The 15969-nt window shown below is 45.4% G+C and overlaps 1 protein-coding gene across 13 annotated transcripts in view; it reads right to left on the bottom strand.

Moving 5' to 3' along the window:
* The window catches only part of SYNGAP1 (synaptic Ras GTPase activating protein 1), a 487176-nt gene that overhangs the window by 163790 nt on the left and 307417 nt on the right, over window positions 1-15969 (bottom strand). For all 13 annotated transcript variants that reach the window (XM_073598175.1, XM_073598174.1, XM_073598187.1 and 10 more), the window contains one exon: window positions 12552-13106. In XM_073598175.1, the coding sequence (XP_073454276.1) occupies window positions 12552-13106 (555 nt within the window). The remainder of the gene's footprint in view (window positions 1-12551; window positions 13107-15969) is intronic.

Raw genomic sequence — 15969 nt, forward strand, 5'->3', positions numbered from 1 at the left:
GAACAACTTGGTTTTGCCCCCCGGTAATTTTCTGGATATATTTCTCCAGATCATCCCCAAACAGGCATCCTCCACGAAACGGGAACCCAGTTAAATATTTTTTGCATGAAGCCTCAGCTGCCCAATGTTTAAGGCAAAGGGACCTGCGCATGTGTACCAGCAGGAGAGTGAGGTGAGATGCTTGCTGAGCAGAATCCATAATGGCATCAACCATAAAGCACAAGGCTTTAGGAAGGTCTGCATAAACCTCGGTCTCCTCAGTGGAGAGGAGGCCAAGGTTTATGCTTCATTTGTTCCTTGAGGAACTGGCAAATGCCAATTGCTGCGACCGTAGGCTGGACTACAGCGCCCACCACAGAAAAAGAGGCTTTAAATAAAGTTTCCAGCTTTTTGTCAGTTGGATCCTTAAACCCTTGAGCATTGTCCAGAGGACAGGTCAGGCTCTTACAAGAAACAGCTGCATCTATGGCTGGGACTCCCCATTTCTTGGTGAAACTTTCCTCCACCGTATAAAGCATAGAGAACCTTTTAGGAGGAGAAGTTTATCTGGGTGACCCCAGTCCTCATACAACAATTCATCCAGTAAAGGATGAGTTGGGAAGGTGTACGCAGCCTGTGGGGATTTCCGGGACCCCAGGGAGGAAACAGGGGAAATGGCAGCCTCAGCAGAGGGCAATCTGTATGTGGTACGCACCAATTCAGTATAGTATTGCACCTGCGCTTTGAGGGCCTGGGAGCTAGCAGAGAGATTCTCCTCTTCCCTTGATTCGTCTTACTGCATCTGATCCCTATCCTCAGATAGGGATCTTTCCTCATTATCAGAATGCTCATCCAATTGGGAACCCAAAGCAGAGGGAGGGGATCTACCCCTTTTTCTGCTATTTTTTAAGGAAGCTGTGACAAAGGTAGTAATCCTCCCTTCTAAACCATCCAATGCAGCCTTCAAAGTGTCTTCTGTGACATAAACAGGGACTGACACATTGGGAGAGGCTGCAAAACCTGACAGGGGTACAGGCACATTGTGAGAGGCTGCCTCCAGTCTTGCAGGGGGGATGGTATCCTGCAGGCATGTCCAGAACCCCTAGATGTAGGCAGTGATTTTCTGGTGCCTCATTTACCTCCCCCTGAAGCCCTCTTGCGTGGAGACATAGTCCTAAGCTGCAAAGCAGAGGTACTAGTGTAAAGAAGATAATCCATAATGTGTAAACTTTGGGATTGTCTTCATCCCCTTATCCCTACCTTATCCCCGCTGCAGGAACTGCTGAGAACAGACATATTCCAGCCTTCACCCATCACGGCGGGTAGCGTTGTGCCAACCTTCAGGGTTCTGGGTTCCTACTCACAGGATCCTCTTCCCTGGACCTGTAGAAGACTCTGCCAGAAACTTTTCGTGCCACTGTTATATTAGTACACCAAAGCCTGGATCCCAGAGCCCAGACCTCCAAGGAGAGACATTACAGGCAAAACCTCATTTCTTCTTAACACGAGGCCTGGGTACAATCCATCTTAGGCATTTTAGTATTAGCCTGAGGTATGGATCCGGTTGTATAGCTCCTAGGTCCTCGCAGAGACCATCAAACAGAGCTTTCTTCTTAGCACATCTTCAATGTGACCAACCACCTTAGACACTGGCGAAAAAACTGAGGTACTCTCCATATGGGAGGGGTTATATAGGGGAGGAACTCACCTTGTAACTAGGGTTACCAGTGTCCAATCACCTGAAGGTACTATCTAACCAACTAAGTAATTACCAAGCCTCTGTGTCCCGTGATGTATGAACAAGAAAATGCTCTGGTCATGAAGGGGGTAAAACCTTCCGGTGGTCAAGTGGTTAAACTGTTCTAAAACCTGTTTGCTCATGTTCCTCAGCTGTAAACATAGTGACTGTGCTGCAGCTCTAGAAAGAGTGTACTCAGTTTGTATTTGCACTCAAGCATTTTGGAGTATTCATCCCTCATTGTTCTCCTTCAGTTTAAGTTTACAGCAATAAACATAAAAAAAAAAAAAGAAAAGACATCCTCTAGACTGATTATTGAGCCAGGTTCAGTGAACTATTGCTGTATACCTGGCTGCTTCTGCACTGTATAGGAAAGAACTTTGGTAAATCCAGCGGCCCATTCAGGGGTTAGCACTACACATAGAACACTACATCCCCAACATGGCTGACCACTGGGCATCAACATAATACAATTCTATTACACTCTATACATGGAACACTACATCTCCAACATGGCCAACCACTGAATATGAACATAGTACAATTCTTTAACACTCTGTACATAGAACGCTACATCCCCAACATAACCGACCAATGCATATGAAAATAATATAATTCTTTTACACTCTATACATAGAACACTAGACCCCCAACATGGTCAACCACTGGACATGAACATAATACAATTCGATTACACTCTATACATAGAACATTACACCCCCAACATGACCCACCACTGGACATCATCATAATACAATTCTATTACACTCTGTACATCAGGGGCCCCAAACTGGCGGCCCTCCAGCTGTTGTGAAACTAGAAGTCCCATGAGGCATTGCAAGGCTGACAGTTACAAACATGACTCCCACAGGCAGAGGCATGATGGGACTTGTAGTTTCGCAACAGTGGGAGGGCTGCCAGTTTGAGACCCCTGCTGTACATAGAACACTACACCTCCAACATGGCCAACCACTGGACATGATCCTAATACAATTCTATTACACTCTGTAAATAGAATACTACACCCCCAACATGGCCGACCACCGGATATGATCCTAATACAATTCTATTACACTCTGTGCATTAGGGGTCTCTGTCAGAAACCATTAATCAGACTGAGACAGAAGTACAGTTAAATCTCACTTGTTTAATAATAATAAAAAAGGTAAACAGAGTAAACGTAGTCAAAACATAGCCAGAGTTCAGGAACTGGAACGGATAGTCAGACAAGCCAAAATGCCAGGGTGCCAGAGATGAGCGTAGTAGAACAGCAAGCAAGATCTGGAGCCAGAAGGAATGTCAGCCAAGCAAGTCTTTACCATGAGTACAGGAGAGCGTCTCTAGAGATGTGACCAAGGCGAAGGTAGAGATCATCTGGGCTGGATGGCTTAAGTAGGCAGGACTGACGAGCAGGATATCATCAACAGGTGAGTCACTGTGGAGAGATAGGAGCTGACAATTAGCTGACAGCTGAGTGGCCAGCTCAGAGAAGGTAGGGCTGAGCCCAGCCCTGACAGTACCCCCTCCTCAATGACCCCTCCCCCTCGGAGGACCACCATGCTTGAGGGGAAAACATCTATGGAAATCACGAAGGAGGACAGGGGCATGTATGTCCGAGGATGAGACCCAAGAGCATTCCTCCGGACCGTATCCTTTCCAATACACTAGGTACTGTATGCGCCCATGGAACCTACGGGAGTCAACAATGGACTGTACTTCATACTCCTCATGGTTCTCAAACTGTACAGGGTGAGTACGAGGAACCGAGGTGGTAAAGTGGTTGCAGGCCAAAGGATTTAATAAGGAGACATGAAATACATTTGGGATGCGCATATTAGAAGGAAGGTCTAATGCGTAAGCCACTGGGTTAATCCTGCGAAGAATACAGAAAGGCCCAAAAAACTGAGGTGCGAACTTCAGAGAGGAAACACAAAGTCCGAGGTTGCGAGATGACAGCCAGACCCTGTCCCTCACCTGGTAGGAAGGCGCAGGCAGGTGTCTGCGGTAAGCATGGAGTCTGTACCTATCATTAGCATGTCGCAAAGCCCCCTGGACTTGTGCCCAAGTAGAACGAAGACCACGGAGATGCTCCTCTAACATAGGAATACTCTGCGGAACAAATGAGTCAGGCAACATGGAAGGTTGGAAACCATAGTTTGCCATAAATGGCAACAATCGTGAAGCAGAATTCAAGGCACTATTGTGAGCAAACTCCACCCATGGTAAGAGGTCTGACCAGTTGTTATGTTGGTCAGAAATATAGCAACGTAGGAATTGCTCCAAGGACTGATTGGCTCGTTCTGCAGCTCCATTAGACTGTGGGTGATACGCAGAGGAGAAAGCAAGCTGAATTCCCAACTGTGCACAAAAGGCTCGCCAGAACCAGGACACAAACTGATTACCCCTGTCCGAGATAATCACCTTGGGTAGCCCATGTAAGCGAAAGAAAAGTGGACAACTTCTTAAGTGGAATATAATGAGACATTTTCGAGAAACGGTCACCCTCCATAAGGATAACTGTGTTGCCCTGGGAGTTGGGTAACTCCACAATGAAATCCATAGACAGGTGGGTCCAGGGCCTCTCTCCATTGGGTATGGGTTGTAGGAGGCCCACTGTAGGGTGTTGTGGAGTCTTACTCTGAGCACACGCGAAACAGGCAGCTACGAAGGCAGTTACCTCAGCATGTAGACTAGGCCACCAGAATTGTTGGGAAATGGCCCAAAAGAGTTGATTCTTTCCAGGGTGGCCAGCAGCCTTGGAGAATGGTAGGTCTGGAGCACGGCAGTACGTAGAGTCTCTGGGACAAAGCAGCGGTCACAAGGTTTCTCAGGAGGAGGAGCATTAACCTGAGCAGCAAAAATGTTGTCACCCAAAGGAGAAGTGAGACTGGTGCGAACCGTAGCCAGAATCCGATCAGGAGGAATCACAGGAACTGGAACCGACTCCATCTTCTTGGAGGAAAATTGTCATGACAAGGCGTTAGCCCGTAAATTCTTAGTACTGGGTAAGAATATGACAATGTAATTGAAACTAGACAAGAAAAGAGCCATCGCTCCCTTCTGGGAGAGAGGCGTTTAGCCTCAGACAAGAATGTGAGATTCTTATGGTCAGTAAGAATGAGAAACGGCATGGTACCTTCGAGGGGATGTCTCCATTCTCTCAGGGCTAAAATGATCGCTAACAGCTCTCTGTCACCAATCTCGTAATTGCACTCTGCAGGTGATAATTTCTTGGAAAAGTAGCCACAAGGATGCATAGCGCTCTCAGAGGTAGGACATTGAGACAGAAGGGCGCCAACTCCAGTTTTAGCAGCATTAACCTCAAGGATAAAAGGTAATGTATAATCAGGATGTGCCAACACAGGAGCAGAAACAAAGGCAGCTTTGAGACTCTCAAAGGCCTTAATGGACTCCAGAGACCAACACTGTGAGTTGCCGTCCTTTCTGGTCATATCAGTCAGGGGCTTGACCAGAGACGAGAAGTTACGAATAAACTTCCAATAATAGTTGGCAAAGCCAAGAAAACGCTGCAGAGGACGTAAACTCACGAGTCAGGGCCACTGTAGGACTGCTGAAAGTTTCTCTGGGTCTATCGAAAAACCAGCAGTGGAAATGACCCAGGAATTTAACCTGTTCACAATGGAATTTGCACTTCTCCAATTTACAATAGAGATTGTTCTCTCTTAGTTTCTGAAGCACACAACAGACATCTGTGTGGTGGCTCTCCAGGGACTTGGAAAATATGAGGATATCGTCGAGATAAACCACCACACATAACTGCAACAAATCTCGGAGGATATCATTAATAAATTCCTGAAAAACTGCTGGGGCGTTACAAAAGCCAAAAGGCATTACGAGGTACTCATAATGGCCTGTTCTGGTATTAAATGCAGTTTTCCACTCGTCGCCCTCCTTAATCCTCACGAGATTGTATGTCCCTCTCAAATCAAGCTTTGTGAAAACCGTTGCTCCCTTGAAGCGGTCAAATAACTCCATAATCAACGGAATCAGATAGGCATTCTTAATCGTGAAGCGATTGAGACCCCTATAATCAATACAAGGTCTCAGTTCACCACTCTTCTTCTTCACAAAGAAGAAACCAGCACCAGCAGGAGACGAGGATTTGCGGATGAAACCGCAAGAAAGTGCATCTGCAACATACTCCTCCATGGCCTTATCCTCCAAGACCAACAAAGGGTAAACCCGGCCATGGGGGGGGGAATGACATCAGGTTGAAGGTCAATTGCGCAATCGTACGACCGGTGTGGAGGCAAATTACCAGCTTGACCTTTGTCGAAGACATCGCTAAAATCGCGGTACTCCTCTGGCAGGGAGGAGAGAGAAGAAGTGCACAGGACCTTGGTTACCTTCTGGAAGCATGTCTTACTGCATTGTGGTGACCAGGAGAGAGCATCAGCACGGGGCCAATCAAAAGTGGGGTAGTGCCTCTGTAACCAAGGATAACCAATAACCAGCGGAAACTTGTGAGGAAATAACTTGGAATTGGATTATCTCAGTGGAGTGGAGTGTCACGCAGCTGTAGCGGAATCGAGTGCTTTGATACAAAGGCAGCATCAATGAACAGGCCTGCAGCCCCAGAGTTGATTAGAGCCTGTATCTCGACGGATGACTCAGCCCAAGAAAGGGTAACCGAAACCAGGGGCTTATCCTTCAGGATAACTGGGGATGAAACAACGCCACCTAAGGTCCGTCCATGACAGGACCTCAAGGTTCGGGCGTTCCCCGGATGCGTAGGACAAGACTTCAAAAAGTGATCTGCCTGACCACAATAAAGGCACAATCTCTCCCTCCTCCTAAAGGTTCTCTCATCCACAGAGAGACGCGTGAAGCTCAAGTGCATGGGTTCATCTTCACTGACCGACTCGGTACCAGGAGGCACTTTGCAGCAGGAGTGGAGCTTGCGGGAACGTCAAATACCCTTTTAAAAGAAGCCACAAACTCAGGGTAACTCAAGACAACAGGTTTTTGCGTCTCCCATAGAGGGTTTGCCCAGGCCAAGGCTCTATCAGAAAGCAAAGGTATCACAAAACTTACTTTTCTTCTGTCCGTTGGAAACGCCTGGGGCAGCATCTCAAAGTATATCTCAATCTGGTTGAGAAACCCTCTGCATTGGACTGGATCACCCCCAAATCGCTGGGGAAGCGGAGCAGAACCAGACATACCTCTTATAGAGGTAATACTCGAGGCGGGTGCCTGCACAGAGACTGGAGCAGCAGCAGAGAGGGCCTGCAACACAGGTTGTACTAAAGCAGCCACAGTGGGAGATTCCAGGTGAGACGTGCGACTCAGGAGCGTTTGTAACACCATGACAAACTGATCCATGTGGTGATCCTGCTCATCCAATCTGGAAAAAATATTACCAACAAGTGGATTGACTGCATCTTCTGAATTCATGACCTTTGCCTACTGTCAGAAACCATGAATCAGACTGAGACAGAAGTACAGTTAAATCTCCCTTGTTTAATAATAATAAAAAAAGGTAAACAGAGTAAACGTAGACAAAACATAGCCAGAGTTCAGGAACCGGAATGAATAGTCAGACAAGCCAAAATGTCAGGGAGCCAGAGATGTGCATATTAGAACAGCAAGCAGGATCTGGAGCAAGAAGGAATGTCAGTCAAGCAGTCTTTAACAGGAACACAGGAGAGTGTCTCTAGAGATGTGACCAAGGCGAAGGCAGAGATCATCTGGGCTGGACGGCTTAAGTAGGCAGGACTGATAGCAGGATATCAGGATATCATCAACAGTGAGTACACTGTGGAGAGATAGGAGCTGGAAATTAGCCAACAGCTGAGCGGCCAGCTCAGAGAAGGAAGGGCTGAGCCCAGCCCAGACAGTCTCAAACTGGTGGCCCTCCAGCTGTTGGGCAACTACAAGTCCCATGAGGCATTGCAAGGCTGACAGTTATAAGCATGACTCCCACAGGCAGAGTCATGATGGCACTTGTACTTTTGCAACAGCTGGATGGCCACCAGTTTGAGACACCTGCTGTACATAGAACACTACACCTCCAACATGGCCAACCACTGGATATGAACATAATACAATTCTATTACACTCTGTACATAGAATACTACACCTCCATCATGGCTGACCACCGGATATGATCATAATATAAGTCTATTACACTCTACATAGAATACTACACCTCCAACATGGCCGACCACTGCACATATTCATCATACAACTCTATTACACTCTATACATAGAACACTACACCTCCAACATGGCTGACCACTGGATATAAACATAATACAAGTCTATTACACTCTGTACATAGAACACTACACCTCCAACATGGCCAACCACTGGATATGAACTTAATACAAGTCTATTACACCATACAAAGAACACTACACCTCTAACATGACTGACCACTGGATATGATCATAATAAAATTGTATTACACTATATACATAGAACACTACATCTCCAATATGGCCGACTACTGGATATGATCATAATAAAATTGTATTAAAATCTATAGTTAGAACACTACATCTCCAACATGGCCGACCACTGGATGTGAACATAATACAATTGTATTACACTCTGTGCATAGAACACTACATCCCCAACATGACCGACCACTGGATATGATCACAAAACAATTCTATTACACTCTATAGAAAGAACACTACACCTCCCGATCACTGAACATGATGAGGGTTGTATAACCATCAGCTCTGCCTTAAACAATTATCAGTGATTTCCTGCTCTCTGAATGAAACTTTGGAATTTTCAATCAGTGGATTTCATGGTACATTATAGAGGAAATCTCTTCAGAACAATATCTCATTGATAACATAATGCTTGTAAAGAGGAACGGAGGTTTTCTGCGACAGAAGCAGAAAAGAGAGGGACTGGGAAAACTTTGATCTCTGAAAGATATTATGCGAAAAATAAAGGATAATAGATCACATTTGAAGAAGAAAGAGATAAAGTTCTTAGCAATCTGTGCCACTGATGAAGCTGTGATGGCAGAGACAGTTATATGTATAGAGAATGTGTTAAAAGGAGCATTAATGGAACATGATAGTAAAAAAAAAAAAAAGCTAGAAAATGAATGGGCCCCTACGTAGGTGGGCATTGATGCTCCACATGTTGCAATTCAATCACAGAAAATACTGCCAAGAAATAAGTGTGTTTCCTACAGAACGGCACCATGCCATGCCAGAGCCGTCACCTGGTTAGTGTAACATTGAAAGTGGGAAGTAGAACTTCAGCCAAAACATTGTTTTTGTTATGGAGAGAAAGGGAAAGGGTTAGATCAATGGTGTTCAACTTAAAAGGGCCCATTTGAATCCATAAGCCAAGTGGAGAGCCACATGTAGAATTCTAGGCTAAACACTAACTAGTCTTAAAAATGTTCCCTCCCCTCTTCTAACATCTATGCTGGCAAACCTGTGTAAAAAAATGTACAGTTGAACCTCGGATTACAAGCATAATCCGTTCCAGGAGTATGTTCTTAATCCAAAGTACTCGCATATCAAAACGAGTTTTCCCATTTAAGTTAATGGAAACGAAAATAATTTTTTCTGCATTGACTTCAATGGGATGCAATACCGCATGCAGCCAGAGGTGGGGGGGCGCCGGAGAGGCTCGGAAACGGCCAGAAAGGCCTGAGGACAAGTCGGCTGACCTCGGCAAACGTCGGAAAGGCTCGGAAACTGAGTATTTCCGTGTCTTTTTGAGCATTGCCGAACGACGGCGATCGGCTGCGATCGTCGCTGTTCGACTCTGGCGCCCCCGCATGTCAGGCCAAATGCGATACTGCAGGCCCTATTAGGTTGAATTCTGCTCGTCTTGCGAGACAACACTCGCAAACCGAGTCAGAATTTTTTTAAAAAAATCAAATCAAAACGCTCATAATCCAGGTTACTCTTAAACCGAGGTTCCACTGTATATACTATTTTCAGGCCACTCTGGTCCAGTAACAGGATCTGGATTCCCTGTGCTAGCCAGCAGCAGCTGCAGGGGAGAGGAGGGAGCACCGACAACAGCTGAGACATGGGAGCCTATGGGTGACAGCACCGCTGTGGGATTACCCAGCTGGCAAGCGCTCTGTCCTCTCCCCTGCAGCTGCCGCTGGCTGACGCAGGGGATCGCTTGAGTGGACCGGAGCAGGCTGAAAATAATTAAGTATATCCGCTTGTGGACCACTGCCAGCTTTGAAATTTAAGATGTGCAAATAAAAATGTTGCTCTGTTTTCTTAATTATATAAAATATGATAAATAACATTCAATTCTCAAAATTAATCATTGCGTAAACATTAATGGAATATCCCATATAAACTGTGATAAACTGTGTTGTAATTCACGAATATTAAAAAAGTAAGGGCACATACTCTGATGTAAACAAAAATCAACCAGCGCAAACCTCAAAACCTAGCCAAACAGCAGCTGTGATACTGAGGGTAAATTTATCAAATCCCATAAATAAGCATAGAGAAAAAGCAGTACAGCGCATAAAATAAATTAATAAACTAAAGTCCAAATAGCAGGCAAATTCCAGTGATTCCTCCAGTGACTCAGGTGACATGAGAAGATAACAAGGTGACTGTGGTGACACACGTAGACCTCCACCTTCGGTGATACTAGCCGCTCACCTTAAAAGATGGATCCCTGAGTAAATCAGTCAGGTCAAAAACAGCAGTTCCTTCACAGGGATAGTATGGGATAATACCATGGGAAGATGAGTACACGGTGAAGCGTCAGCAGCAGCAGCAGCAGCTTTCAATATCAGATTTCAGTAACCAGCATATAGGCAGTTTTCACATGTAAAAGAGGTAAGAAAGAATCTAGTGCTCTCTGTATGATACTTGAAAATATTTAATAAAGTAAGCGGAAAAACTCACATTACAATGCACTGTGCCCCAGTGCATAGGATAAAAGCATGGATGAGGTGGATGTCCCATTCAGGATGGACGAGCGGAGCGCGGGTGACATCACGATCGGAGCACGTACACAATGCTGTACGCGTTACGTCCCTCAAAGTGGGCGGGACTTCCTCAGCGCTGTTTTTGACCTGACTGATTTACTCAGGGGTCCATCTTTTAAGGTGAGCGGCTAGTATCACCGAAGGTGGAGGTCCACGTGTGTCACCACAGTCACCTTGTTATCTTCTCATGTCACCTGAGTCACATACTCTGAAGTGAATGTATATATATATATATATATATATATATATATATATATATATATGTAAAGCGCAGCGTACATTGTCAGCACTATATAAGTACCTGTCATAAATAAATAAAATAAATAAATACCCACAAGCGAGAGTAATAAGAGACATATCACAAACAACCGCTGCTTATCAGAACCGGCGTGATGACGTCACCGTTATGCTACACCCCGTGGCGCCATCACGCCGGCTCAGATGAGCAGTGATTATTTGCAATCTGTCTATTATCACTCTTGCTTGTGAGCATATGTACTTACTTTTTTAATAAACTATTCGGGAATTACTACTACACCATAGAGTATTCTCTGCTCTTACTCTGCGCATGAGGTTATATTGAATTGTATGCCCATATTGCTGTCCTGAGCAAAGGGAGAATCATCCATTCGTCAAAAATCAGAGTTTTGGTAGCAAAACATGGTGAGACCTCTTGTTCAGTGGGGTCTAGTCTCTGGTAAGCAGACTTGTGTGATGTTGGTTGGAACAACGGAGTTAATGGAGGTGTTGAAGAATTCGTTTTATTCACGGTGGACTTTTTCCTAAGGTATAATGGTTTATATGGGACTTTGCATGAATGTGTACACAATGATTTATTATTTATCATATTTAATATATTCCAGAAAAGAGCGCAACATATTTTTTTGCACTTTTTTTGCATATTATGGTATTCAGGTATTGGCGAGTTCTGCTCTTTTGTGGTTCATTAGCATTTTTGTTATTTAAAGCACTTAGTGCAGTTTTCCACATATTGGTTATGTGGGAAATTTAACATGTCTGCTGATGTTGGACATCACTCTCCGAGTCAAGAGACAATGCTCTAGTGCAGGGGTCTCCAAACTTTTTAAACAAAGGACCAGATTGCTGTCCTTCAAATCTTAGGGGGGCCAGACTGTAACCAGTGAGAATAGAAAATGCTCGACGTCAGTGGGAGTAAACAATGCCAGAGGCTTGGTGGTCAGTGGGAGTAAAAAAAAAAAAAAATTACTTGGTACCTGTGGTCAGTTAGAGAAATAGTGCCCCATTGGTATTGTTGGTACTGGTGGGAGGGATAGTGCTCCATCTTTGGTGTCAGTGGGAAGACTAGTACCCCATTGTTGGTGCTAGTGGAACAAATAGTGCCCCATCATTGGTGTCAGTAGAAAGAATAGTGCCCCATTGTTGGTGTCAGTGGGAGGCATTATGCCCCACTGTTGGTGTCAGTGTCAGTATCAGTGGAAGGAATGGTGCTTTGTATCAGTGGGAAGAACAGTGCCCTAAGGGCCGGATAAAAGTAAGCAACGGGCCACATCTGGCCCCCGGGCCGCTATTTGGAGACCACTACTCTAGTAATTGGCTTCTAGACCCAAGCACTGCAACATGAGAGGAGGCCACATGTTCTCCCATACCCAGAAGCACCAGGTATTGTTGTCGGTTATAGGGCAGGAGTGACGAGGGAGCACTGGCAAGGTGCACTAAGGTGGGGAAGGGGAGAATGGCACTTTACAAATACACTGTCACATTATAACAAACAATAAAGAAGTACTCACTTCTGCTCTCTACAGGAGCCTTCACAGCCTAAACTTTCCCAATCAGCACAAATCCAGCATACAATTAAAAGAAAGCAAGAAATGTATAGGTAAATAAAGGTACCTTGGCTTTCCCTGTACTCTGCAGTATATGTACAAGTGCACAGGCCACCTCCTCTTTGCTTTTCACGCTCAGCACCGGCTCCAGCACGGCGCACAGCATCCGGTAGTTGTTGGTGACGTACTCGGCAAACTCCTTGTACAACTCCATGGGAAGGATGCTCATGGTTTGGTATCGGGATTTTAGGCGGATGGATGGACAGCTGCTTTTCCCCTTGTAGGAGGTGGGCTGGGACACCGGGTACCACTGCTCCACAAAGTGGCGTCCGCTGATGCTGGCGATGGGCACGTTCACCATGCCCACGTAGTTGCTCTTCTCCTTACGCCTTTTTTTGTCTGTGTCCTTATACAGGTGGAGGCGCAGGTTCCGCACCGCTGGCAGGTTATTGAACTCAAAGTGCTCCCCCCAGAAAACGGTTTCACCCCGGGCTTTGCTGGTGGTACGGGCGTACAAGATGTCGTCCAGGCACAGCTCGCAGTAGTAGCGCTTCTTAGGGGGGAGGTCGCGAGCTTCAATAATCCACAACTTGAGGACATTATCTACTCGCCGGCTGTTATCCTGTAAAGGAGAAGGAGGGAATGAGTCAGAGTCGGTAATAATTCAGAAGTACAGAGAAAAAGAACATTATTGAAGTAGATGTAAACACAATCATTAAACTCTCATCTCTCAGCTTTCATTACGATAATGTCTGAGGATCCTACAATAAAGGTCCTTGTTCGGGCACTTCCTGTTATAAGGTGACAATGCTCTGCCCTTGTCTTCCAGTTGTGCTACTTCATTGACACCCTGTCCCATGGGCTGTTGGTGGAGACTACAAGTGGTCACCTCAATACACATTATGCATACATGGTCTACTGTTGTGACCATCAAAAAACCCACCCTGCTCAAGTGCATGTAGACTATAAGTGGCTTTGAAGAGGCTGCAGGAGATCAGCGTCACTGAGATGCAACAACGGTTGAAAATGTACAGTATATGTATTTTATCAAAGAAATTATATACTGCACATTTTGCCAGCTAAATGCCATATATTTGGGGTTTACATCTACTGATTTTAAAAGAAAAATAAGGCTTAAAGTCAAATCCACCCTAAAAGATGAAGTGCAATGTCAAAATAGTGTAAAACACAAACTAGGTAAATGTATCAAAAGCTGTAAAAAGCAATATCACCTTAAAGAATGTTCCCTCTGTGCCAACTAGCTCCTCTAAATTTTAGTGCAGGACCACAAGCTTTTGGTGTAGACCTCATCATGCAATGGGGACAATAATTTCAGCCCCTCAAAGTAGATACAGTATGTACATCAGGGGTGTCAAACTCAGTTTCATCACGGGCTGAATCAGCAATATGGTTGAACTCAAAGGACCGGTTGTATCTGGGGTGCGCTATGTACAGAGTGCAGAGTTCAGGAGTGCATTATGTACAGAGTGCAGAGTTCAGGAGTGCATTATGTACAGAGTGCAGAGTTTAGGGGTGCACTATATAGAGAGTGCAGAGTTCAGGAGTGCGTTACATACAGAGTGCAGTTTCTGGGGAGCCCTATTCACAGAGTGTAGGGTTCAGGAGTGCGCTACGTACAGAATGCAGTTCCCGGGGAGCCCTATGCACGGAGTGCAGGGTCCAGGAGTGCGTTACATACAGAGTGTAGAGGTATGCTGTGTACAGAGTGTAGGGTTCAGGGTTGTGTTGTGTACAGAGTGTAGTGTTTAGGGGTGCACTTTGCACAGTGTGCAACCCCAAAGGAGTTCCGCCATGTTCCAGCTGCAGAACTGGGTGCGAGGGCCACAAGAAAAGGCCTAGCGGACCATATTCAGTCTACAGGCCTTTTGTTTGACATCTGTGATGTACATTATTTGGCCAAAAGTAGTTACACACCCCTCCAAATGACTGAATTCAGGTTTTTCCAGTGAAGGATACTACTAATGCTGCAGCATAAAAAGACATTTTAGAAAATTGTGCACTTCCAACTTTGTTGTAACAGTTCAGGGAAGACCCTTTTCGGTTCCAGTCTAACGATGCCTCTGTGTACAAAGCCAGCTCCATAAAGACATAGTTTGATGGATTTAGGGAAACTCAAGTGGTCTGCACGCAGCCCTGACCTCAACCCCGCTGAACACCTTTGGAATAAATTGGAAGACAGATTGCCAGCCAGGTCTTCTCATCCAATATTAGTACCTGACCTCAAAATGTCTGTTTTGGCTGAATGGGCAAAAATAACATTTCTACAGACAAATTTCATTTGAAAAGCTTTCCCAGAAGAACGGAGGGGGTGTTATAGCCACAAAGGATGGGGGAGAGCTACTCCTCAATAAGACCCATGTTTTTTGGAATAGGATGCCCAACAAGCTCATATCCCCAAATCCTTTGAAAAGCCTTCTCAAACCTGTAGAGGTTGTTATAGTTGCAAAGAAGGCGGGGTAGCAGCTCTACATTGCCCATGATTTTTGGAATGAGATATCTGGCATGCTCATATAGATGTGATGGTCAGGTGTCCAAAGTGCACTTTCCCTTCAATACCTGCTGCTTTCTGTTCAGCTAGAAGAGAAGACCGGTCTGGACAAGTCAAGACTTGGCACTTACTCAGGACAAAAAATACTCAGGTCAGGTAGAAGGGGAGTCAAAACTAAAGCCGGCTATAGACGGTTCGAAACCTGGCCGGTTCAGCAGGAACAGGTCTAGATTCAAACCATGTATGGGCAGGCAGAATGTACCCGAGCTGCTGGATTTTACATACAATTATCGCTAGCGGATGTTATAGTCCAGGGATCCTCAAACTACGGCCCTCCAGCTGTTCCAGAACTACACATCCCATGAGGCATTGTAAAACTCTGACATTCACAGACATGACTAGGCATGATGGGAATTGTAGTTCCTGAACACCTGGAGGGTCGCAGTTTGAAGACCCCTGTTATAGTCGCTGTCAATAATCACTGTTTTCTCCCAGTGGGGACAGCTTCCCTGACCTGCCCCTGCTGGGAGTACACAATGACTTGGCGGGAGGGATTCCCCTGCAACCCGTGGTTGAAATTCGCTCAGTCTATGGCCAGCCATACCTTAGAAGGTATTATTTTCCAGTAGTTGGTGCTTAGAAAAGACTTCCAGCAGAGGTAGTGAGTCATTCAACAGTAATGCCCCGTACACACGGTCGGACTTTGTTCGGACATTCCGACAAAAAAATCCTAGGATTTTTTCCGACGGATGTTGGCTCACACTTGTCTTGTCTTCTGTCTAAATTGGCTCTAGTATATGAATGTGAGTTAGGGACCTTAGATTGTAAGCTCCTTGAGGGTAGGGACTGATGTGAATGTACAATGTATATGTAAAGCGCTGTGTAAATTGACGGCGCTATACAAGTACCTGAAATAATAATAATAATTAACTTCAATGGACACCGGCTGTCAAACTCATGGCTAGGGTACCCCAGA

This window comes from Aquarana catesbeiana, linkage group LG09 (assembly GCF_042186555.1).
Source record: "Aquarana catesbeiana isolate 2022-GZ linkage group LG09, ASM4218655v1, whole genome shotgun sequence".
Classification (NCBI taxonomy): Eukaryota; Metazoa; Chordata; class Amphibia; order Anura; family Ranidae; genus Aquarana; species Aquarana catesbeiana.